This window comes from Panthera onca, chromosome A1, assembly GCF_046562875.1.
Source record: "Panthera onca isolate mPanOnc1 chromosome A1, mPanOnc1 haplotype 2, whole genome shotgun sequence".
Lineage (NCBI taxonomy): Eukaryota > Metazoa > Chordata > Mammalia > Carnivora > Felidae > Panthera > Panthera onca.
In genome coordinates this window covers 112,327,138-112,352,670 of record NC_138339.1, presented here as the reverse complement: position 1 = coordinate 112,352,670, position 25,533 = coordinate 112,327,138, and the positions used below count along the sequence as shown (strand labels likewise).

At 35.7% G+C, this 25,533-nt stretch overlaps 1 protein-coding gene across 4 annotated transcripts in view; it reads right to left on the bottom strand.

Annotated features, from left to right (window-relative positions):
- Positions 1 to 1,085: 1,085 nt before the first annotated feature.
- PDE4D (phosphodiesterase 4D) overlaps positions 1,086 to 25,533 on the bottom strand; it is a 720,383-nt gene continuing 695,935 nt past the window's right edge. For all 4 annotated transcript variants that reach the window (XM_078449637.2, XM_078449641.2, XM_078449649.2 and 1 more), the window contains 9 exons: positions 19,750 to 19,843; positions 18,192 to 18,364; positions 17,267 to 17,365; positions 16,255 to 16,419; positions 15,176 to 15,275; positions 8,596 to 8,750; positions 7,588 to 7,710; positions 6,689 to 6,871; positions 1,086 to 5,976 (listed from right to left, as the gene is read on the bottom strand). In XM_078449637.2, the coding sequence (XP_078305763.1) occupies positions 5,560 to 5,976; positions 6,689 to 6,871; positions 7,588 to 7,710; positions 8,596 to 8,750; positions 15,176 to 15,275; positions 16,255 to 16,419; positions 17,267 to 17,365; positions 18,192 to 18,364; positions 19,750 to 19,843 (1,509 nt within the window). In that variant the 3' untranslated portion in view covers positions 1,086 to 5,559. The remainder of the gene's footprint in view (positions 5,977 to 6,688; positions 6,872 to 7,587; positions 7,711 to 8,595; positions 8,751 to 15,175; positions 15,276 to 16,254; positions 16,420 to 17,266; positions 17,366 to 18,191; positions 18,365 to 19,749; positions 19,844 to 25,533) is intronic.

Below are 25,533 nucleotides of genomic sequence, written 5' to 3'. Positions count from 1 at the left end.
AAAAAAATGTGAGGAAGAGGCAAGAAGAGTTTTTGGTTAGCATTAAGATATAAAACTCTAAATTTTATTTATCTGGGATCTTAGCAAGCTCAAAACCAAAAACAACCAGAAAAATTTTATGGTCTCAGCGTTAAGAATTTCTCTAAGACCCCAAAATGTCTTATCACATTGAATTATATCCAGTATCAGTTTGGTGGCTATATTCAACAAATATTAAACACTGTCCAACAAGACATGGGTTTACATGTAAGGGATATACCCGTAAGCAGACTTTGCTCTCATGGAGCTATGTTCTGGTGTGAGAGACAGTGAACAAATACACAGATATACATGTCAATTTATAATAAGCATTACAAAGGAAATAAAGCAGGGTAAGGGATAAAGAGTGTTGGGGGACCGCTGCCTTCCTTCCACTTTCTCTAGGGCTCTCAAGTCATTAGTACTTCAGAGGTTTACAAGTACAGTTAACCTGTCTGGACACCCTTCCGTTTCCTATCAACTCTCCCTTCTTGCCTGGTTACCTCTCACTATGCTTCGGCACTCAGCCCCAAATGGCTTCCTTAAGGAAGCCTCCTTTGGCCCTCTGGAAGAAATCAAGTTCGGATTCCTGCTTAATCACAGTACCCGGGCTTCTTTGTTGTACGGAACACTTAATGATGATATGTGTTGGAAGTGTTCAATGCCTCCGTCCCCTCCAGAATATGTGCTCATGAAAGCAGAAACTGTGGCTTGTTCTCTGTTGAGTCCCTAGAACCTTGTCGTTGGGAGAGTATGTACCAAACAATTGTTAAATGTCTGAGTAACTCGGTATACCAGAACACTTCATTAAGCAGAGAAGTCCCCCTCCCAACCCTATTTGAAAACAGTGCTTCATCTTAGAGGCCATCTAAATAGTTTGGGCAATTCTCTCTGTAACAGTGAATCTACATAATTTATTTGGTGTCATTGGATTATGAGTACCAACTTAATGCTATTATTCTCCTTGCATTTCATTTCATCCATCTTCAACATTCTTGGAAACCTGTGCTGACTGGCCTACATTTTAAAATGAATAATCTTTTATTTGTAAAAGATTGAGTCATAAATAGGCAGAATCAACCCATGCTTTTATTTTCATTGCATATAAAAATTTCATATGAAGGTATTGATGTACAGTACTATCCCCATGGGCTGTAAAGAGGCTAAGAAACCACTAAAAGAATCATCATCATTTGTAATGCGCACACACAATTTACCACTCTGAAAACATATCCTAAGAAATAAAATTAAAAACAACTAAAATCAGGAAGGATGTTTTTCATAATTATAGTGTCCCCTTTGTACTGTTTAAAACAAAAGTAATCAAATTCCTTTGGGCCAGGGCTGCTAAAATCTACAGTTTGTGTCAAAAAAATAAAATAAAGTAATAGGAGGCTCATTTTTTCTAGAAAAAGAATCTCTCACTAAGTCACATGTTCTGAGGGCTGGGCAAGAGTGGGAGGCAGTTTCCATGCCACCCACTGGGAATTTTTCAACGCTTTTGGGAGTTGACCACAACAACAAGATTAACTTTTAAAATTCTACAGCCATAGAAGTTTTGCAGAAACAAATTCCAGAGAATGGCAAATCATTTTTGTGTGAACTGGCATCATATAAAAACTGTTTTATCTTTAGATTCACATACATATAGAAATTTAGTTGATCTTAGGTAAAGTCAAATTCCAGGGTTAAAAAAAATGACCTTTTCATACTACATTTTCTTTTCTTTTTCATATCACATATTCTCCTAACATGACAGGAGCTGATGAATAAATGACTGACCATCACATGTGACCTATGGCTCTAGTTTCAAATCAAGTTCATTTGCCTATGTGCTAAAGAAGTGAAAATGATTTTGTTATTGGACAAGAATATATTTTCCCAAGTAGTGTTTGAAAGTTAAAAAAAAATAAAACAACAATCAGATGTAACTAACTGAAGTAGCTCCTGATCAAGAGATAGGAAGAAGAATCATTATATATCCAGTGCTGTTTCACAGCAACAGGTACTTAAAAGCTTGTAAGTCAGAAGGGTGTCAGAATCTTCCAGAGGTTGACTGTGGTTTTCTAAATTCCAGCTGTTGCCAGAAATCCAATTGGTTCAAAGCTTGGATGTAAAATGCCCAGCCCTAGCCCGCCCCCAGTGCCTTACTTTCAAATGCAGCAGAACAGAAGAAAATATTGGTTAAAGTTAAGGCACAGCCCTGGGACCAAAGACCTGCAGCTATGTTTTTTAAATTTATATATCTTTATGTATTTTATAGTTTTCTTGAATCTTCCATAAACAAGCTCTAAGGTGACAAGACTATATATATTACAGGAGAAAAGAAAATGTACAAGGAGTATGTATACACACCATTCATTCTCTCACCAAGAGTTTCCAAATATATCAACACCATCCCATCGTGGGATGATGTTTTAATAAGAACTGATAATTTACAATTAACATTACAGTATGTACATTACAATAAATACATGGTTGTAAACAGACAAACAAGACTGTATTACAGGTAAGGTCATTTGGTGAGAAAAAAAAATGCATGGCACAAAAAATAAATAATGCATTCAAAAATTATCATAAAGCTTTCTGTAAAATCCATTTCATTCAAGTTTTTTTTTCCTTGTCTGCAATTTGTTCTATCTACATTATTTTCTTGTGAATTTTAAGTGATGTAAAAGAAAATTAAAACAGCGTTATTGTCTTTAGTAACTTGCAAGCTGAAATGTACTGGTTTTATGCAAACTTGGACTTTTTTTCCCCATACAGTACCCAGATATTGCATTTTCTTATGGCATTTTAGGAAACGTAAAGCCACTTGTAAAAGGATGTTCTCTGTAAAGCGGTGCATAATTCTGAAGCACACTTTGGCAAGAGAGAAGGGAAGAGAAAGAAGGGAGAGGATAAGCAGACTGTACAGTGCATTAGTCTCTGTCTCTTGGATATTGCCTTTTCTACAATTTGATTGTCCATCGGTGAGTATCTTCACAACACGTGATCATTATAAACCAACAAGTTGAAAACAAAACAACTCTGCTTTTCAATGCAGTTACAAATCCTTTCAGGTCCGGATTTGTGACATATTGCTACTTTAATTTTTTTCTATTATTATCAAGATTTTAGGCACTCTGTGGGGGAAATACCAAGCAGTAGTGAGAGGAGGGAATGAGAATATTTTGGATAAAGGAATACACTCTAGATTGTTTGCCTTTTCTTCTAGACTTCCATCAAGAACAAATAAAACAAGTTTTCAACTGTTCTTATGAAACCACTTGGCTAACCACAGGACTTTATTTGAAAGATTACTGATTTTTTTTTTTTCAGGGAAGAGGGTGGAAATCTGATCATTAATTAGTTGATTCCTGTTCTGCTCTAAGAACAGATCAGAGCTACATAATTTTTCTGTCAGAAGTTCCCTTGTGGATCTCCAGGGATTCAAATAGGGACTATGTTTAGCTTGGGTCATTTCCCCTGGCTGATGACTTGGTTATTAGTCGCCAGAAGGCCCTTGAGAAATCCCAAATATAAATGCTTTTCAGGGTTATAAGTTTTCTTGACTGTTTATTTTCCATAAATAATATCAATGTGAAAAATGACTATTTGGGCTCCAAATTCTTCATAGACAAGGCAAATGCTTTACTAAGAGCTGGAATGGACAGAACATCCAGACTAGGTAAGTGCCCCGGGATGCCAATTGAAGGTAAATACTGGAAAGTAATCCCTAAAATTGTAATACATTTCTTGGTGCTAAATGCAGCCAAGAATTAGCTCTGTTACTTAGGTAGAATCTTCTTACCCATCCTAGTATTTTAGCGTGGCATTATATTACCAAACCTCTGGTGCCAGCAGCATCATCAACTTCTTTCCCTTGGTGCATTTAATATTCTCCTCTACAAGACATACTTGTGGACCAGTGATAACTGTGAGAGCAATTTCTACATTACTAGGCTATCCATTAAGGAAGAGTAGTTGCTACACTTAAGATCTCTTCTCAAGAATATTCCTCATATAGTTCTTAATCCCGTGGTGAAATCATGGAAACAAAGAGCATTAGTTGTACTGGTGTTTGTTAATATACTCTGCTAATATTTTTAAAAATTACCTAGCTAGCTGTTAACTTTTCTGTGTAAATCAAGAGTTAAAGTTAGGCATTATATTTGGCCTTGTGGTAGAAATAAATGGTGACTCTAGCCTGACTACCTGCTACTTTTCATCACTCAGAATGGTGGTGATATATTTGATAAGACCCCATCTAGTGAACATGGACAGAGATTCAAACACACACTAAATAATAAAGCAGCACAAGGGGAAAAAAGTTCTTACTACAACTGACTGTGAAAACAACAGAAATGAGCATAAAATGTGAGGGTTATTACAAAGACATGCACTTGTGAAATGAGGGTCTATTGACACAGCAAAAAGTTATCAGAAGACACTAAGTAGGAAAATATCTAAAAAAGACCATTTTAGCTACTGTGTATTTATATATCTCTTACTTGCTTCAGACAACACCAACTGATGATTGTTTATGAGGCTTAAGACACATTAGACAGAATGCACATCAAAGTATCACAGAACAAATATTCACTTTGTACACCGTGAAAAAAATATCAGTGAGAGCAACTCTGCTTATCTGAAAAGACTGAAATGAAAAGCAAAGCAAATGAAGACCTACAAAAAGGGTTTCCTGCAACATAAAATTGGTTTCTGTTTTAAAATATGGAAGTCATTGGTATATAAAACAATGAATCACTACAAATCAGTTAATTGCTATGAACTATAAGGTGCAAGTAAAATTTGTAAATTAGATTTATCCAGTGTAGCACAGATTTGTACTGAAAACTTGCAAGTTACTCCTTAGAAAAAAATAACCAGTGGCAGATGAAGTTTTGAACATAGTTTTTTTAAATATAATACCTCAGTACATTTAATAATAAAAGTAAGCTCTACAAAAAATCTGTTTTACATATCATACAAAATGTAGAGGTCAGTGCAGCTCAGTGAACCACACTATACAGTCATGTATCAGGAAGACTTGAAATTAGAAAATTATGCAATTTCTGTGGCTCATCTTCCTCCTGGTAACAGATTCATGCTGTGTCCTGTTCCTGACACATTTGTTGCTTCATCCATGAGTTCACTCTGTCTGTGTAATGCTTTCTTTCTGCTGAAAATATTGCAAACAAATAAAAAGTAAAGAAACCCCAAATCATAACAACTTTTGGGCTGCCCGATGAGCCACTCTATTGAAAACATTTTGCAGTTGATTTTCTCTTTGTCAGCTCTACCAAGCTGAAATCTTGTTAAAATGCTGTTCATGAAGATGTCCCCCTTGCTCCGATGACATGGAGGTGAAAAAACTGGTTACAATATTCCTGAGCGCCAGACTGAGTAGTCAAGGTCAGTTTTGTTCAACAAACATCCTGGCAGATGACAGTGAGGTGTGACCATGGTTGTGGCATGTGACATGCACTTTGGAAACAATTTTTCTACTTAAATTAAAAAAAACAGAACAAAACAAAAGGCGTGAAAGTCTTTGCACTGTTACGTGTCAGGAGAATGATCTTCTATTACACAGGCTTCAGGCTGGCTGTCTTCTTCCTCCCCTACCGTCTCTTCTTCCACCTGTTCATCAAGGGGAATTTCAGTCGACTCTGAGTCTTGAGTACACAGAGTCTTGGAGTCACTGCAGCTCGTGTCTTCTTCCACTTGACTTCCACTGTCCTTTTCGGTGTCTGACTCGCCGTCTTCCTCTAAAGTTAGTTCAAACTGGAACTTCTCCGTTTGACCCTGCCGGCCTTCCTCCTGGTCATCAGGTGCTGGAGAGGGGCTCTGAGGAATTGTGCTCTGGTACCATTCACGATTGTCCTCCAAAGTGTCCAAAATGTCCTGGGCGTCAGGATGCACGAGGTCTGCCCACGTCTCCCACAGAGGATGAACAATATAGTCTATGAAGCCCACCTATTTAAAAACAATTCCGATTTGAGTATAAGACTTGGGACTATGAGACAATGGAAAAGGTTAACTAGATTCTACAAATATACTTGAGTATGTATCTATTTACATCAATTTATATGTAACATAATTTACATTAAAATATAGCAAATATAACATGGCCCACAAATATAACACTGAACACAAGACTTCTAACCTGAGTTTGGTAAAATGGTCACTATTTTAGGCAACAGACCATATAAAAGTACTGTTAATAGCTGGTGAAAATTAGCAAGAATTCTTATTTCAGGAGTATGTTTATACTGTAAAAAAATTCCATTTGTTTACATAGTAGGGTATCAGACCTGGCCTTTATTTTAGAATGGCCAATTTATAGGTGAATCCAGACAACTGAAATCAGGCCAGGTACTCTTTGACTTCATATGACTGAATTCACTTATGAGTTCAGATAGTGGAAATTCTCTATATATGTATGCTCTATATGAAAACAGTCATAATGAAAGAATGTGATGTCATGAGAAATGTATATATGACCATATGAATTAAAATCATACGAATGAGAGTTTTTTCGCTCATAAACACTAATATGAAATTGAGCCTTTCGAAAGAAAAATAATTTAAAAAACCCAATGAAATACTGTATGATGTGGATACAAAGCAATCAAATATTCAAGCTGGAGTTTTGTTTTCTCTGCAAACTTTATGCTTAATGCATCACCTGTGATTTTTCCACAGATGCATTGTGCTTGTCACACATAGGACTTATCTCCATGCCCCGCTCTCTCTCTCGGTCTCCTTGGCGGAAGAACTCCTCCATTATGCGGTCAGTCCACTGGCGGTACAGCTGAAGAGGCTTTGTTGGGTTGCTCAGATCTGCACAGTGCACCATATTCTGAAGGACCTAAAATAGAAAAACGCTTTCTCTATTCAGCACCTGCTGCTGTTTCTTTTCTTTTCTTCTTTTTTTTTCACTAGAAATTCACATTGGATGAATGTGACACTTAAAAATACAAGTAGTGTAAGATTCCTTCCAAACAGCTCAACTATATGTCTGTGTACGGTTCACACTTGTCTTAACAGCCCTAACTTCTGCCGCTTCTACCATACCTAAATTTCATGAGAAACAGTTTATGTGTGCATGGCTGATTAAATTTGGAGCTGCTTCAGTGGGTGGTTTTGTGAGAGGTTAGGGTTTTTTTTAATGCATATGCAAATGAAGAACCAATAGAATTTATCTGGCTAATTCTCAAGATTCAGAATTTGGTTATTGGGGCGCCTGGGTGGCTCAGTTGGTTAAATGTCTGACTTTGGCTTGGGTCATGATATCACATTTTGTGAGTGTGAGCCCCGGGTCGGGCTCTGTGCTGACAGCTCAGAGCTTGGAGCCTGCTTTGGCTTCTGTGTCTCCCTCTCTCTCTGCCACTCATGCTCTCCCTCTCTCCCCCACTCACGCTCTGTCTCTGTCTCTCTCTCAAAAATAAACATTAAAAAAAGACTTTGGTTAAAAATTCTGCTTATAATTACTAAAATCGTAAGTCGGAAGAAAGGAGACAAGTCTTATCAAAGTTAGACACAGACACATGTGCAGAAACAGAACAAATTCAAATAATGCTTTACCTGAATCCTATCAGAATAATTATCAAGAAGAAGAACTCCAGAACTTGTCACTTTCTTAGTTTCCACCATAGTTTTCAAATCAGCCAGTAGATTCATGTGTTTTGACATGTCTGTTGCAAGTACCTTAAAAGACAAGAGTATTTTAGTAAGGAGCAAAGTCCAGAGGAAAAAAAGTCAGAATTTGCATATGACAATATGAATGCAGAGCATGAAAGAAATGAAAAACCACTGGGGTGCCTGGTGGCAGGGAATGGGAGTCCTACACTACTCATTCGTGCAGCCTCTTCTGCTCTGTAGGGTTTCTTGAAGCCCAGATAAATACATGCAATCTACAGAAGGTTAGCAACCAGCAACCACTTTCATGGTGAAAAAAAGGGATGATACTCCTGCGGATAAGAAGTTAGCACATGTTCTGAAGTTCTTTCTACTCCTTTGATTAGAAAGTGGCACCTGGACTACGATGAAGTCATTCAAGGTTGCTCACAGAGTACTTCAGAAACAGAGTATTCTGGCTAATTTTCCGCTGACCCAAGACAAGTAATTCCTACCTTTGTGTGTACAAACTTATAAGTCGTTGGTGACCAGAGGTTTTCCTGTGTCTCGTAATCACTGTAAATAATATGCATTAAAAAAAGTCATGGATATCTCTAAATAACACTGTGTAACTGACATAAATGTATTTTTTTTCCATTTTGTGAGTGGAAAAAATCCTTTTGTACTAATAGCTTTTGTTAGTCACCTTTCCCTGCCTGCCACCAGACTGGAGAACTTCAGAAAATAAAACTAGAATTAAGAGGGTGAGCTGTCACTACTCTTAACTCCCAACTGCCAGAACGAGAAAACCCATTACAGAACATCACTGCCAGCAGCACAGGAGGCTTCTCAGACATAAGGGGCAACAATAGGTTTTGAAACACAAGGTTCCATTTACCTGATACTCATCTCATTCTTATTCTTAAAAAACAACTTGCATCACATCTCTCTTTTTTCCTTTTAGCAGCTACTTACAATGTCAATGACCATCTTCCTTAATGATTGTCTTTGCTTTTTGGTCAGATTCTGGAAAATGTCACAGTTTTCTTCCTGAAGCAACTTAAAGCCCACAGCCAGATGATGGTTCTCCAAGACAGAAGAATCATTGTACATCAAGGCAAGTTCAGAGTCTTAAAGAAAGAAAGGAGACAGAAGATAAGCAAAGACATTTTTTTCTAAGTTTTTTGTATTTTTCACATTCTAAGATACTTTGGGTTTAAGAAGCATTTTTCTTCCACACCTCTGCTGGCCTTACCATTACAGGACAATACCCAGGAGAGGATATACTAGTTAATGTATATTAACTAGTGGAAAGAGCAATGGAATCTTGGGAGTGAATTGTAATGCTACTGACATATAACAAATCATTTCACTCTGCGGACCTCTCAGCTGTGTCTTTTCTCAAGTGGGAGAAGAATTGGACCAGATGTTCTTGAGCCCCCCCTCCAGATCTGCCACAGGTAGCTTCATGAGCAGCAGAATGTGACATCACTTTTAACACTGGCAACATCTTAACAGCTTAAGTTGTCATGTTCCTGATAACTATGGACCATTACCCAATATTTCACAGAATGTAAGGATGATGTGATTTTGGACTGTACTCAAGAACAGTTTGGAACAAATGAACAATATACTAGATTTGTTCATGCTGCTTTTACTCATTTTCTTCCACAGTATAGCTTTGAAAGTCAAAGCTTTACTCATTTTTTCCATGTTATTTTCTGAGTATCAAGAGACAGGTGTTCAGCTACCTACATAATAACTCCATGGTGAAGATTTTGCTGCTCCCTTAGGACTGCCCTGGACCTGTATGTTTTAGGCAGCAAGATCCTGCCTCTTTCTTGGTTCCTGTAAATAGCAGACCCAACTCTATAGGGCAGTCATTAAAGAAAATTGGTGCGTTATTCTGTTTCTACTTACGCCACTGTAAAGACCAAAAGCACATGTATTTGATCTTTTTTCTGACTAATGTATGGGAAATACACATTCTTTTCTAAGAAAGAGTCATTGCTACTCAATGACTATTTAAAGGAACTAGGAAGGAGAAGAGAGGTTCAAGACATACATCTATTGTGAAATCCTATGAATTTACTTGTACTATAGACCTACAAATTTATACATGTAAATTTTTGCTCTGAAACTACAGGAATAGAGATGTCTAGAATACCAAAGAGTAGGTGTGTATGTTCTCTTTTGGGGGGATAAAACAATAGTGTTCATTCATTCATTCAGATAGTATCTGGTCAGATCTGACTTTTAAATTGTCTCTAAACGGGGTGCCTGGGTGGCTCACTCACTTAAGCATCTGGCTTCAGTTCAGGTCATGATCTCACAGTTCGTGGGTTCGAGCCCCACATCAGGCTCTGTGCTAACAGCTCAGAGCCTGGAGCTTCCTTCAGATTCTGTGTCTCCCTCTCTCTGTCCCTCCCATCTCCTTCATGCTCTTTCTCGAAAATAAACATTAAAAAAATTTTTTAAGTAGTTTCTGAAACTCTAACTATGAACATTTATCTATAGGTGGTTAAATATATAGAAATAAAAAAAAATTAATACTATATAGGATTTTAGCACCTGGTATTATTGTTTGTATAGTAGAATCCTATTAAATAAATATATATTGAAAGGAAGGCAAATGTTTTTTGACTATATCCAAATAATGCCCAATTAATCTTTTACGGTTCTTTTAAGGGAATAAATATGCATGCAGATAAGAGGCATTAATACATGAACTGACTCAGGCTTACAAAAACCCAGACTGACTAATATACCTCATGAAGAAAGAAACAAGAAGTTAAGGCTGTGAGGCTGCAGAAGAACAAGGTGAGCAGCTGTTACTTTAAGGAAGAGGATGATCTGTGGTATAGATGCTACAACAAAGAGTCTCAACTCTAATCTATCTAAAGATGCTCTTTCACATAGAATGTGGTCCAAGAGCCTTGGAATGAGAATCCAGACTGGCCAGAAAGCAATGAAAAGACTCCTTACTGAGTGGATCTCCCCCACTGCCTCTCCAGTTTTGGGGCTCTTGACAGGAAGGTGGTGGATACTGTTGCAACTGAATCTCAGGGCAGTCATTTAACTTTCTACTCTTCCTTAGGGCTGAAGGCACATGGTAACATCTAACGAAAGATTTTGCAGCTCCTGAGAAGTTTATCTGCCAAAGATGCTACCATAGTACTTCTACATAGAGTCCTTGAAAGTTCAGGAATCATTAGAAAGTTGCCTTCATACTATGCTCTAAGGTACAGTAGTACAGAGGCGGAGGTAGGGTCCAGAGTAAGAAAATATGTTATAGAACATTTCTGTTGAAACCTGTTCATCTTCAAAGCCCAGTACAAGTCCATGAAGCCTTTCCTGATTACCACAGGTGGAACTGCTCACTTTCTGCTGTAAACTCCTTTATACTTTGTACCACTCATTTGGCACTAATCACATTCCAATTTATTTGTCATCATCTCTGTGCATGTCTTAACAGTGTCTTCCATAGACCTCCCAACCCACTTAGAGACTTAAGACCCTATATAAAATGAAAAGTTATTCATATGATGTGCATGGTTCTCTGGTTTCTCCTGGCACTTCTAAACAACATATGTCTCCTTGAAAGGGGGAGGAAGTGGTAGTTTTATTTTCTAGCTGCCAAGGACAAAGGATTATAACTGTTTGATTCACTCAATTCATTCACTCTCTACGTCCGTAACCTGTATTATTTTTCTCCACCAAACTAGTGCTATCAGATATTCATGTGTTATAGTCCTTTTTTTTTCCAGCCAAATGAAAGCTTTTCACAGCCAGACCACTGTCTTGCCCACCCATATATCCCTAGTACCTAGAACACTGTTTGGCACATAGTAGACTCTCAATATTTTTTTGTTGGCTAAAATAACAATCTCTGTAGTATTTCTATATAATCACACTTCATGAAAATGAATTTATCCTTGTTTTGAAAGTGTTATATTTAAGCAGAAAATAACTTTTTATATATAACCCACAGATAGGGCTATGGAAAGCTTATTTTAAAATGAGACTAGAGAAATAAAAGTGTGTGTGCACTGGTAGCTAAATCTAGCTCCAGTTTAATATAGTGAAACGCTTCTGCTCTTGGAAATCAAAACCATATGCTTTGAACACATGACTAATGTGACTAAATCTTTTCCCCTAGAGCTTAGGCATCTTTGCTATAAACCCGAATTACTTGTTTTCCAAGTAAAATTTTATACTATATATATTCTGCACCTCTGACAACGCTTTATTGTTTGAGAAAAGAATGCTGTGAAGTCAAATGCTTTGTTATGATAAATACTCTCCAGCATGTTATATTCAAAACCATATGATGCTATTTACATTTTGTGAGTTTATTTACATGTACCGTCCTTGAAAAAGACTTACACAGCTTCTCTCCCTGGAATTTCAACTTCTTACAATCCTACTCAGATTCCTCTACTCCCCCACATCATTTACAAAACATAACCATCTGCGCCAGGTAGAAATGATGTCTCTATTTTCAAAACCTCCAGCCTGTTAACAATGAAAGTATGTATCATTACTATCAAATGATTTGGCGCCTACAGTGGAACAAATGATGGAAATTATTGTCACAACTAAGAAGCAGAGGAAAATCTGGACTGGGAAGCAGCCAGGTGAGTTCCAGAAAGAACTCTTTTTCCAGAAGGGGCCATGCAAACTCACTGTGCCTCTAGCCTCCTTAAAATAGGACACGTGACCTCCCAGCTATGGGTTTACAAATGTATAAATTACAAGAAACAGATTCAACCCTGGGCTTTGGACAAGTTGGTAGCACCAGCTCCAAGGTGAGAGCTGAGAGTGTGCTTGTGTGAGCCACTGAGGATCAATCAATCCACGAAAACAATAAGAAACTTACACTGTCTATAAAAAAGGGTTTGCGGCAAACTAAAAATAATCACATAATTTTGATAGAGTATTTCATAAAGCTTTTTATTATAAGTTTACAAGTTAAGAGAGGGACTCCTTTATAGAACACTGTGAAGTTAAAACTTACTTCTTGTCACCGTTACTTGCTAAGACTCTTCTGTGTCCTGAAATAAAATGCCTGCTGGCATGACCCCTAGTCAAAAGCTAACTAAGGGAGTGAATTCTCACAAGGACCTGAGGCCCTGATCAACCCTGGGATACCTTCCTGTACCAGGTGATGATGCTGATTCATTCACTCAGGAATAACACAGCCTCCTCACACCCCATTGTCAAGAAAACATCAGCAGTCCAAAGCTGCCCTGGGAGCTGTTAACCTCCCAGTGTTGCTGAGGTCTCACAGAAAGGAGATCCTCACGCCATCATGGAGTGACAAAGTACTTCCAGAAGCAGGACCAGGTGCCCTTCCCCCTTGGGCAAGTCATCAGTGAGATGACCTTAAAACAGACACCACCCTTGGCCGCTGTCACCATGTTTATAATTATCCACTAAATGTGACCGTTATCTATCTCACGGGGTCTCAGGCTTTGGAGGGCATCAGATTCATCTGTGGACTGAAGCCTCACTAGCTTAAATTTCAGACTCCATGGGTACCCTAATGCCTGCCAGAGCCCTCCAGTGCCAGTCTAAGCCCCTGTGACCTTAGAGGGTCTACAAGAGAGGATAATAGAGCTGGTTCTCACTTTTCTTTAAAAAATTATCAGAGTACTTGGAGACTTTATTATCAGTTGTTTCAATTAATTTGTTCTCTAAACTCTTCTTAATTGTGATGTTAGAGTAAGAGAACATACAATACTGTATAAAGTAGAATGCAAAGGTAATACACCAGTCTGTATTTCTGGTGTTAATTTAAAGGAAAAATGCATACCTTTTTAAAGGCAGACATTAAAACAAAATTTTTATGTATTAAAAATTTGTAAAATTAGGAACATAACAAGACATGCCTAAGAATCCAAATAATCATGTCAGGTTAAGGAAAAGTGCCAGCATACAGTAAGCTGTACTGAATGACCTCTCTGCTCTTCTCAGGACAGTCAACCCTCAGCACTGATACTATAAACTCATATACCTGCATCTAATGTGTATTAATATTAAGATGTTAATACTTAGTAATGCTTTGATGACTCTTGAAAGCACCCCATCATAGGTTCTCATAAGATAGCTGGAACGTGAAATGTTAGTCTGCCTAAACCTGGGTAAATAACTTCATAAACCAGACTTCTAAAATGTACTTGAGTAACCACACCTCTCAGGAAATCCATGACTTTCCCAATCCTCTTACATATCAATGAGTCACTAAGGTGTATTTTGTTACAAAGTAGTCCAGAGGTGAATTGAGATATAAAAATTGATACAATTTTAAAGATCTAAGTTAAATCTCTCAAACTAAGGCTACATTTAAATTGTCTCTTTAAATCTGGCTGCAGCAAAGTATAGGAAATAAATGGGGAATGAAAAGATGCCACAGTTTGACTTCTTTAGTCATGAGAAGGCTATTATCTACAAACTCCTAGAAAAAAAAGAAAAGATTTTTCACAGATATAAAAAAAACTCTTTTAACAACTTTGAATTTATTTTTTTGTATATAAAAGTAAAATTATAACACTAATTTACCTGTTGTGGGAGGAAATTAAATAATAGTATATTTAAATCATTTACTAATTAATTTCAATTACCCAAAGAACAGAATTTCTGTAAAACTAAAACCTCTTTTCAAAGTCATAGCTCAAGCACTATCTAAACATTCCCTACCAAGGTTTTCTTTTTTTTTTTTTCTTCAATATATGAAGTTTATTGTCAAATTGGTTTCCATACAACACCCAGTGCTCATCCTAAAAGGTGCCCTCCTCAATACCCATCACCCACCCTCCCCTCCCTCCCACCCCCCATCAACCCTCGGTTTGTTCTCAGTTTTTAACAGTCTCTTATGCTTTGGCTCTCTCCCACTCTAACCTCTTTTTTCCTAACAAGGTTTTCTATGCAGCTGTGTGTCAGACATGTCCATATTAGACAGTCTCTACCACTCCTCCTATTTATAAATTCAGCGACAACTTAGTTGTTGAGGTGTCACGAGAAAAAATTTAATGGTTAAAAATATTTAAATAAAAGAGAAATCAAAAGAGACAGTACATCAGAGATGTTCCTATAGCCCTCCAGAGAAGACAAAAAAAGGAAGGGAGGTGGGAGTGGTGGTGGTGGAGAGGAGCAATCATAGCCTCTGAAGAGGATTCAGTGACAATCTCCATAAAGTAAAGAAGGTTTAACATGAATTCTTACAACTTTTCCTGTTTTTATTTAAACAGGAAGACAATACAACTATCTGAATCTTTCTGCAAACTTCCACTTCTGATTACCTTTGTCTACTGACACAATATTTCTAGAGAAGTACTGGAATGATGTTTTCCAAACACGACATGTATGTGCCTCCTGGGATAGAATGATCATTTTTAGAGCTGGTTTACATGAACACACACTATCAATAAAATGTGTATTTACACATGTCAAAAGAACATTGTGGCTCTGGAAACATCCCAAGTTTATAAAGACCCTCATTCAGTCTCAAATGTACAAAGGAAATTTTTTTTTTGCAAAAATAAATTTTACTCACTTGTATTGATCAGAAACTGATTTGACACACCCGGATGATCTACATCATGTATTGCACTGGCAAAAATTGCTGCAAGAATCTCCAAATCTGTAAACACGGCCTGTAAAACCAGATAGTGTAGATAATAACATTATTACTCTGCAATAATACAAATTAAAAGTATATACAAATGTGAAATTACTTCCTAGAATTTGATGGAAAACAAAATGAAGCTTCAAAATATTTAACAGCTTATTGTAGAAGTATTTAAGATGTTTAAGGATATTGTGAAAATGTACATAAAATTAATGACAAGAGTGATTATTTTCTTTCATTCAAACCAGGAACTCCTGATCTCAGCAGAATTGACATTTGGTGCCAGATTAATTCTTTGTTGTGGGATGCTATCCTGTGCATTGTAGTACTGTTAACAGGATCCCTGACCTCTATCCATGAGACACCAGTACCATCTATTGTCAGGTTGTGACAGACAACAATTATCTCCACATATTGCCAAATGTCCTTGGGGGATCAGGGTAGGAGGAAAAAGGAAGAACCACCCCTCAGTTGAGAACCACTTACTCAAATGGTGAGGTATGAACACAATTATACAATGAAAACAATCTGAGCTAAAAAATACATTAGCAAAAGGGAATCTTTTCCCCAAATGATTAAGGAAATCAAATTGTCTTAATTAGCATTCAATGGAACACATTCTTAAAATCAGGAAGAATTAGAGATGTGTTTCTGAAAAATTCTACGAAAAATATCAAAGCACTGTCTACATTTTATAAGTAATAATCATCCTTTCAACTATAAATACAAAAGCCATCAGACTAAATTTCAAAAAACTAATAATTGAAACTGAATAAGCCAGATATACTTTATGGAATGTTCACTAGGTCATTTCAAAGCAGTATCACAAACACATGAATCCCAAAGACTGAACTGTTTATTGACAACAAATTTTCCCCCTGTAACTCAACATACTACCAATGAAGCCAATTATTTCCTGCCCTGCATACCCTTCAGTATAAATGTTTAAGAGATGCTTAAGAACAGCAGGTTAATGGTCTCAATGTTTTAGAAACCAGATTTACCTCCAAAGCAGGTGTAGATAACAGCACATGTGTTGACTGGACCACATCTGCAGCATGAATATTGTTGTGGTAGGCCACATCAGCATGGTAATGGTCTTCCAGGGTCATCAGGTATGTAATTAAAGTGTCTACTGGAATTTTAAATGTTTTTAATAAATCCCGTTCCTGTAGGAAAGAAAATCCTCTTCACATTTTGGTTTTACATAAAAAGATTTTCCATAGAGTGTGTTAACAGAAAAACCATACCCAATATCACCTATGGATAACCCAGAAATGGAAAGAGCACTCTTGCAGTATCTAGTGAAGAAAACGGAACAATCTGAGAATATCCAAGGATGTTGGGGAAAAAACCAGGGTAGGGTTGTCCTGTTGGGGCCCAACATTGCTTTCCTCAAGAGGTATACTGTTCGGAATGAGCTGCCAACTATAAAAATGTGTGTTCCATAATCATGAAAGCAGCTTCAATCCAGTATTCTTGCCTTAGCTAGTGGATCATACCAACTGGAACTCAAAATGGTCTCTAGAGCTGGACTATGCCAGGCCAGTACCGAGGGATCTACAGCCTCAACTCCTCATTTATATCCTAATTCTCAGCTGGGGCAAAAGCTCAACAAGAGTGGGAAGCAGACATGGAGAAGAGAGCAGTACAAAAAACAATGACTGAAGAAAATATAATTTAAGGTAAGTCAGCAACAAGAAGTTTATTCATTTTTTAGTTAGCACTCCATTCTTGCTGCAAGAAGTCATGTAGATTTTTAAAAATCATGCTTGAATTTTCCCACATGACCTCTTCTTCTTAAGTGGAAAACAATAACAAAATTGGTTTAGTTGTATTTGACCCCACACTCTAACCTTTGTTATCATGTGTCCCTTGGTATGGGGCAAATAAGAAAAAAGTATCAAAATAAGCAAAAGAGGGTGACTAGTAAAGAAGATAAAACACAAGCATATTTCACAGACTAGACATTGTATCACCAAAAAAAGGAAAGGTGACAGAATTTAACCATGTTACCTGAAAAATAGTATGCATGATAACAGTCAAAGGCCGGTTACCGGACAGCTCTGCTATTCTGAAAACATGAAGGCCCCATTTGTTTACATCTTCTAGTTCCTAGGGTTAAATAAAGATTGAAAAAATTATGAGGCAGAAGTAGAACACAAATCAATGAGCATGGTCATTTAAACATTACTGACTTTAGCAAAAATAATGTTAAGTTAAAAAAAAAAAGATTCATTTTAAATGCAATGGATGCACCATGTAAGTACAGGCAAACTTTGTAAACCCACTTAAATGTGCTGAAAACTGCATAGTATGGCTTAACCTAATGACTTTGACAATACAACGTTACTTACATGCCTTGACTACCAATCTCAAGGCATTTCTTTTATAGATAAAATCTGTTCACAAAACCTTAACTATTCTGAAACCCAAAAGATATAAAAGATTTCTAAATCTTTAGGCTTGGATAATCAAACGTAGATGTAAAAAAGTAAGAAACATAAAACCAAACCACCTGTCTAAATCCACATATTAATAATACCCAAATTATTTATTTACTTACTTATATTTAACATTTATTCAGTTTTGAGAGAGAAAGACAGAGCGTGAACGGAGTGGGGCAGAGAGAGGGGAAGACACAAAATCTGAAGCAGGCTCTAGGCTCTGAGCTGTCAGCACAGAGCCTGATGTGGGGCTTGAAACAATGAACCATGAGATCATGACCTGAGACAAAGTCGATCACTTAACTGACTGAGCCACCCAGGCGCCCCAATACCCAAAAAGTTTATAAAGAACTTCATAAAGTACTTTCCCACCTTCCAAAAGAAAATAACGCCACAAATTAATGAACTAGTCCATCTATTTAAAAGAGAATCTATCAAAATTTATTAAAAAGCATCCCTGCATAATATGATCACAGTCCTTAAAATCATCTTACCTTGGCAAGGACATCTTCTTGTTCAGTTTTAACCCCAAATCTCGGGATGCTTGAATTTGTCAAACTGGAGCTGTGCATCAACTTCTTGACCCCGCTGATCTGAGACATTGGCCTTTTCTTTTTCTCCTTTTCCTTCTGAGTTGGAGAAGGAATTTCCACTTCATGTTGCTTATCTTAAGAAATTTAGAAAATGTTCTACATTTACTATGAATTCGATGTGAGTTATTACTTTTTGATAACATCCATAACTGAACAGGTTTTAATTAATCATTGTATGTTCCAGAAAATGTTTTCAAGAAAACACTTCTTTTAGAGAAGTTGAGTATTTACAATTGATGTGGACTTACTATGTATGATACCCTTAAGCACAAAATTGAGCAAGTACATCCCACTGCAAAATAATTAACATCAAATGTATTGAGTGGTTACTACTTGGATAGAATGTCATAGTAAATTTTTTTGCAAGACTTATGATAGCAGAGTTGGATAAAGCAAAACATATTGGTTATTTCAACTGTTCATCAACTCTGTCCCTATTTGAAATCACTTAGTGGCTTAGAAATTGCTCTTGCCCACTAAGTGTTCCAGTTTTAATACCTACTTTGAAAAGGAAGGAACTTCATACAGAAATATCATAAAAACAGCACTGGGTGAACCTAAGGGCTTAGTGAAATGGGTCATAATGTAAAGATAAACACAATATATTTGAATGACTTAGATTGTTTCTATTATTTTACATTTTCTGTACCATAGTGAGATAATGGTTATGATATAACAAGGGGAGCACAGAGAACCACCAATAGCATGTGATAAATAATTGTCAGATTCAACTGTTATTTTCAAATAAAAGACCTAAGTAGATGCCTCAGCTTATTCATCCACTATTTCAAGGCAGTGAGCTCCTCTAACTCATCCTTGCACATAGCATGTGTTCAATAAATGTCTGTTTAGTGAAAATGCTAATTAGATGTTACAGCAATTTTGTTTTGAAAGTACATTCAAATCAAGGATATGTTCACACTACTGACTTTCACCAACTGAATTTTCTTTCTGTGGATGTAGGGTGGGGTGGTGTACAAAGCATTCTCAACTATTCTCAACTATTATTATCAGCAAGCTTTTCTTTAGCAGTTGTAGTGTATTTAGAGCTTGGTGTTCATTAGACTATAACTCATTGATGGCAAGGACCTTTTCTAATTTATCATTACCAGTTCCCAGCAATGTCTGGCATTTAACAAGAACTTGTTGAATGCATGCACAGATTTCTCTATAAAATACATTTTACATTTAGTGCCCTGAAAAAATTGGCAATATACAACTTGAATCCAGAGAATCCCTGAACTTCTGAATAAAACTAAAAAAAAAAAAATGTACTTTATCACCTTAGATTTCAAAGCTTAGAGGCTCAGATAGTCAAGTTACTAACAGGATGAATGAAAACAAATGGAATTCTTTGCACTTGTGTGGTTTCCAAAACGAGTTAGTGCCCCCAATCTACCTCCAAAAACAAACACCACAAAAGAAAACTTTTAAATTGCATTTAAATTATTATTCTCACCTAAGAATGTGTTTGATATATACTCTGACACTTGATTTCCAGACCGACTCATTTCAGAGAGATGGGTGAGCTCCCGATTAAGCATCCTTTTAAACTGAAAAACAGAAAAATAATATGAAATAACAGAAGAGGAAAATGTAAGTGAGGTAACATAAACATACTTGTAACATACAGAAAACATGCCCAAAGATTTTTTAAACTGTCCTGACAGTTTAGATCAGTGCCATCCAATAGAACTTTCTATAATGTTGGAAAGTTCTAGAATCTGAGATGTCCCTTACAGTAGCTACTAATCGTATGCGTTTATCAAGCACTTGCAATGTGCCTAGTGAAAAACGAGGAGCTGAATTTTGAACTTTATTTCACTGTAAATTAATTTAAATTTAAATTTAAATAGCCACACGTGGCTAGTGGCTACCATACTGGACCACACAGATTTAGACACTCAAGGACATTAGTTAAGGGGGAAAAAAAAGGAAAAAAAAATTACGGTGTATTATTAGTATTTAGAGAAGGAAAAAAAACCTCTAACTTATAAACACAAAATATGCTGCCACACAACAGAACATGATTTATCAATTAATTTGTCATTTGCAGAAGTTAGTATGTATACTTGTCAGAGGTTAAAATATCTTTTACCCCAAAACAAAAGTGAATAGATTTGAGTACTCTTTCAGAATTATGGAGAAGTGAAATATCTGAATTTATAAGTATATAATTTTTCCTTTTAAAGTTTTTCCAAGTAGAAGGAAGGTATAAGATTTTTTTGTTTCTCAGCATCCATGGGATTTCCCAATCCATATCTCTAAAGTCACATAAATACAAAACAGGTCCATTTTCAATACGCAACTTCATTTCTTCACAATGTATTTTATTGATGCTATGGTGACTATTTTATCCTAAAAAACACTGGAATTAACTTACAACAATCACATGGCAATACCCAATTCCAAAATTCTCAAAGACTTCATGCTTTCCCATCCATCAGCTGTTTCTTAAAGTGTTGCCTTTTGATTCCCAAAATAGCCCAAATGGGCCTTTAATTTAAATATGCCTTAATATTTATCTTAACAGAACCAATAATTTTTTTCTATTATGTGGGTTACTATTAGATACCTGATCAAAAAAAGTCAAAACACATTTTACTCTAATATTCAGTAGCCTTTAAAATTTTGAATCTCACCATAAATTCTCACTTAAATCTAGGAAAAAAGAGAGTAGTGAATTTACTATTTAGTGATGTTTGAAATGTAATTTCTAACTCCGTATTGAGTTTATTAGAATTTAAGAAAAAAAAAAAAACGTGCTTCCCTGGATAATTTATACCAAGGTGTCCTAACTCAGGATAATTTGGCAAATCAATTCCAAAGTCCATCTTATTGACCATGTAGATTAGATACAGGAATTTATCACAAAAGATCAATAAAAATATTTCAACAGACTGTTGAATATAAGAAATGTATATTTATAATCTCCTGTACAGAAAACTGAAGAATTGACCATAATCAGTATAAATTTTTCTGGTTGTTAATTTACAGGTCTAAGGAGCTTATTCTCAAACTCAGGAACATAAAGATCATTTTTTTTGTTCATGTATTTTCTTAATAACTTGTCTCTAACTATAAAATGCATACATGATACTGAAAATCGAGAAAGCTATATAGAAAAAATTGAAATCATGTATATGCCAATTGCTCAGAGATAACCATAGATAATTACCTATATTTCCATCTATGTCTTATTTCTCACATTTATATGTATATATTTTAAGTTGCTATCAGGCAGTATACAAAACAGGCTGCTGCTTGGTTTCACTCAGTATTATACATTCTGATATCCTGGGAAAAACTGGCAGCCTCCTAAGAATATTCAGGAAGACATTTATGATAGTGTTCAAAACATTTTCTGTCCATCTTTCATGATGTTATATTTTCTTGAGTTAAAGTTATAAGCTATTAACTAATTAAATGAGTTAATAGACAGTGTCTTGTTTTTTTTTGCCGGGCACGTAGGAGATGCTCCTCAGTGAGTTCCTTCTATCTCCCAGGTCACTGGGCCTTTTATAGATACCTGATTTTTATCACTCCAGGACAGATCGAAGATTTAGCTTTAGTTATGCCCACAAAAAATACACAGAAATATCTAGCTCCCCTACCCATTCCCAAAAGTAATTTGGGATATTATTAACATAGGAGATAATCATCATGATTCAAAAATAGAACAATAATTCAACATGCAAGGCCCAAAGACAAGTAAATCCTTGCTTAATTAATGAAATTAACTCTCAGAAAAATCTACTCTTTAGGCAAAACAAGGCCAAAGGGAGTCTGCTAAACATTTAAAACATATACTGAATGAAATATCTCTTTGAACTGAAATTGTCCATGCTACAACTGCCTGCATGGCAAAGTCTATTTTATAGAGGAGGTGGGGGGCTATGAGGGGCTTTCAGCTATTCCTAGCCCCCCTTCTCAGTCTCTACAGCAGCTGCTGTCCACCTGCCCTCCATGCATTTCTCTCCATGTAAGTAAAATATGATGCAAGCTTGGGAGTCGGGGAGGGTACAATTGGAAAAGTTAGACAGGGACCCAGTTTTTCCATAAAACTACCTTCTAACTTGCAAGCAACCTGGTATAAGGAATATGTTGCCATATATGCCCTGCAGAAAAAGTACATGGTAACTGCAGGTGTGCTACACAAATTATTGGATTCTCTGGAATAATATAAATAATGAATTTTAATTTTTCCGGCAGTTCACTTATGTAATTCCTCAAAAAAGCCAGTCACTACAGGTATAACTAAGGCAAAAAACACCAGTGAAAGGAAATCTATTCTACAGATGGATAAATTTCAGGTTGCATTATCTACTGATTGTATCTGCATCATATACATATACTTCAAGACTACTCTTATGCTTTTGTTCAAAACCCAGAAGTGTGGGTGGAGAAACGTTTCAGTGCACACCTATATCTCTACCAGGGTTTGTCAGGTGCTCTTAGGAAGGCAACATTTCCTCTTAACATGATTACAATAGACAGTATTTTAAACAATTCTCTTTCTTCCCAAGGGAACGGGTATGGGATATTAAAGACAGTTTTCAAAGAGTCATTAAGTTAGAAGAGCATTTTCTAAAAGGAATTAAAATTGCTTCCCCCCCTTTTTTTTGCTGTTGATATAAAACTTTCAGGAAAGCTAAATTAATAATCACAAAAATTACCATCAATGCTTTCACAACTGGTAGTTGATCTTACAATATGGTTTTGGAGTGTGTGGTTGGCTGTGCTAAAGAACAATACACTGAACGATTCAACAATCATTTTAAAACGTAAGTGGAATGTCTCTCACTTTAAGATAACTACATACCATTTACTAGGTTAACTATACAAAATTATCATGAGGAAAATGATTGGAAAAGGTAATAAAATGTGGTTTTCCTAGAACATTGTTACAGTTCTCAATTTACAGATTTAGAAGAGATAAAAGACAGAAATGATTTTACAAAAGAAAAAAGAAACTGGTTGGAAAATGCAAAACAATTTAATTGAGCATTTAGATATTTTAAAAAGTGACCTTGACATATTTGCTGCTGATGAGTTCTTCTGATTGTTTTTGCTTTAATAGTACAAAATAATATATGGAATTATTGTTCCCACAGTGAAAAAACAGATTAAGATTTAAGTGAATGCTTTCAAATCCTTTGTTCTCATTATGCATCAGAATGAGTGCAGCATGTAAAGCATAAAGGAAGCTGAAAATGCAGTTGAAATAAGTTCTGTATTTTGCTTTTAAAGTCCAGTTTTCCAATTTATGTTCTACATTTAAGACTGATCTGAGGAAGCAAGATTAAATAATAAAAAAAAATTATTCTTTTAATATGAAATTTATTGTCAAATTGGTTTCCATATAAAGTATTCTTAACTATAATCCCTGTAATTCTGTATTCATGCCAATGTACTGGCTGCATTTTATATTCTCTTAGTGTATAATTAAGAAGGTGGTAAAGGTCAAACATTAAGAAAATGCCTACCCCGCCCCACCCCATCCCAACCAATATTCTACTAAAAATCATTTGAAAATGCTGCACTGTGATACACTGCAAGTTTGGTGTATATCAGCATTAAAAGCTAAAATAAGCACTGCACTGGCTGTATAAAAAGAAATCCTTCAAAATGCATAAGAATAAATATATTTGTATTTGTCCTTAGGTGTTTTTAGCAGTATACTATTAAAACATAAACAAGGTTGACCAGCAAAAATTTTCCTCAAAAAGATAAGCACTATAATTATTTATTTACATTCTTGGAGGTCTTGTTCATAATCATAATACAAATATGAAGCCCTTCAAAAACATATCAAATATGAGCTATCTAAAAGCTAAGAGATGAGTTGTAGGGAGATTATGGGATTTTCTTTTATTACTTTCCATACTTTTCTGTACTAAAAATTTCTTAAGCCAAAAAATGGCTAGCAAAATTCAAATAATAAAAGTCTGTACATTTCAAAAACAATTAAAATATATCTGGGCCATCCATAGATTTTAGAGGAAGTGGGGAATCATGACTCCTTGGATAACTAAAAATGAAGTAAGTTTTCTTAGAATGCAAGTAAATCTCACAACAAGGAGAATATTTTCCTCTAAAAAGAAACAAAGAAAATGAAAAATATTTCAATCTGAGACTCCTTAAAGTAACAGAAAAGGATTCTTAAAAATATGTACTGTGATTGGCTCAAATGTTTAAGAATAGATTTCAAATTCTGAAGTGATGCTTCATTTAGGACTGAAAAACGTTTCTCTACCTCCTGCTTCTATTCCAGAGATAGGATCGCCAGGCTAGCATTATCATGAGGCAGGCATGAGGCTTGCCAAGAAGGAATACAATCTTAGTAAATTCAGTGTATTACTTCATTTCCTGAGATTAACAAAGGTTATCATATGAACTTTTATGTTTCTTCAAGTTTTACAAGTAGATAAGCCAGTTTTCATTTTAATAATATATCAAATAGTTAAGAAATGTCAGTTTTTAATGTCACCTAGAGCTTTTATATCTGAAGATAAAAAAAAAAAAAGAACACTCATCAGGTCAAAGTGATATATTTTTAGGAAGAGCCACAAATTAATTTTTATAAACTTTAAGTGCTACATATGAATTGGAACCCATACACCAGCATAATTAATTTGTCCCAATAATTTATTTCCATTAATTTTGTATGATTACCTTCATATTTAAAAGCACAATTCAAACCTATACAACATGACAAACCGAAGAACCAATGAAAAGATATTTTAACATGCAAACTATAGCTAATAAAAGTTATACAATTTCTCCTTATCTTGACCACTAAAAACACACATTACTTCTGTAACTCACATCTAAGGGAAAAAATAAATGACTGTTAAAGCTTAATGCCATAGTAATTTATTAAAACTATCAGTTATGTAATAAGAGCAATTAGGAGCTAAATAAATCTTACCTTTATGTAGCCCCAAGACACTGACAGTAAATAGTTTGCTTCAGGCATTTTTGATTGATTATATAAAGAGACAATTAGTTCTAAAATATGTATATTTTCAAAAACCTTGATACTTTAACAATATCCGCAAGCCACAGACAGTTTGGGTTTTTGAAGATTTTTGGTAATTAAGTATACATAAGAAAGCCTTGCATTAGATCCCATCCAGCCGTCTTCCCATTGAACACATGCCATCTGTAAAACTCCAGAATGGAACAGAATTCTACAACTATTCTGAATAAAGAAAATTCATGTGATAAAGAAATATCTAAA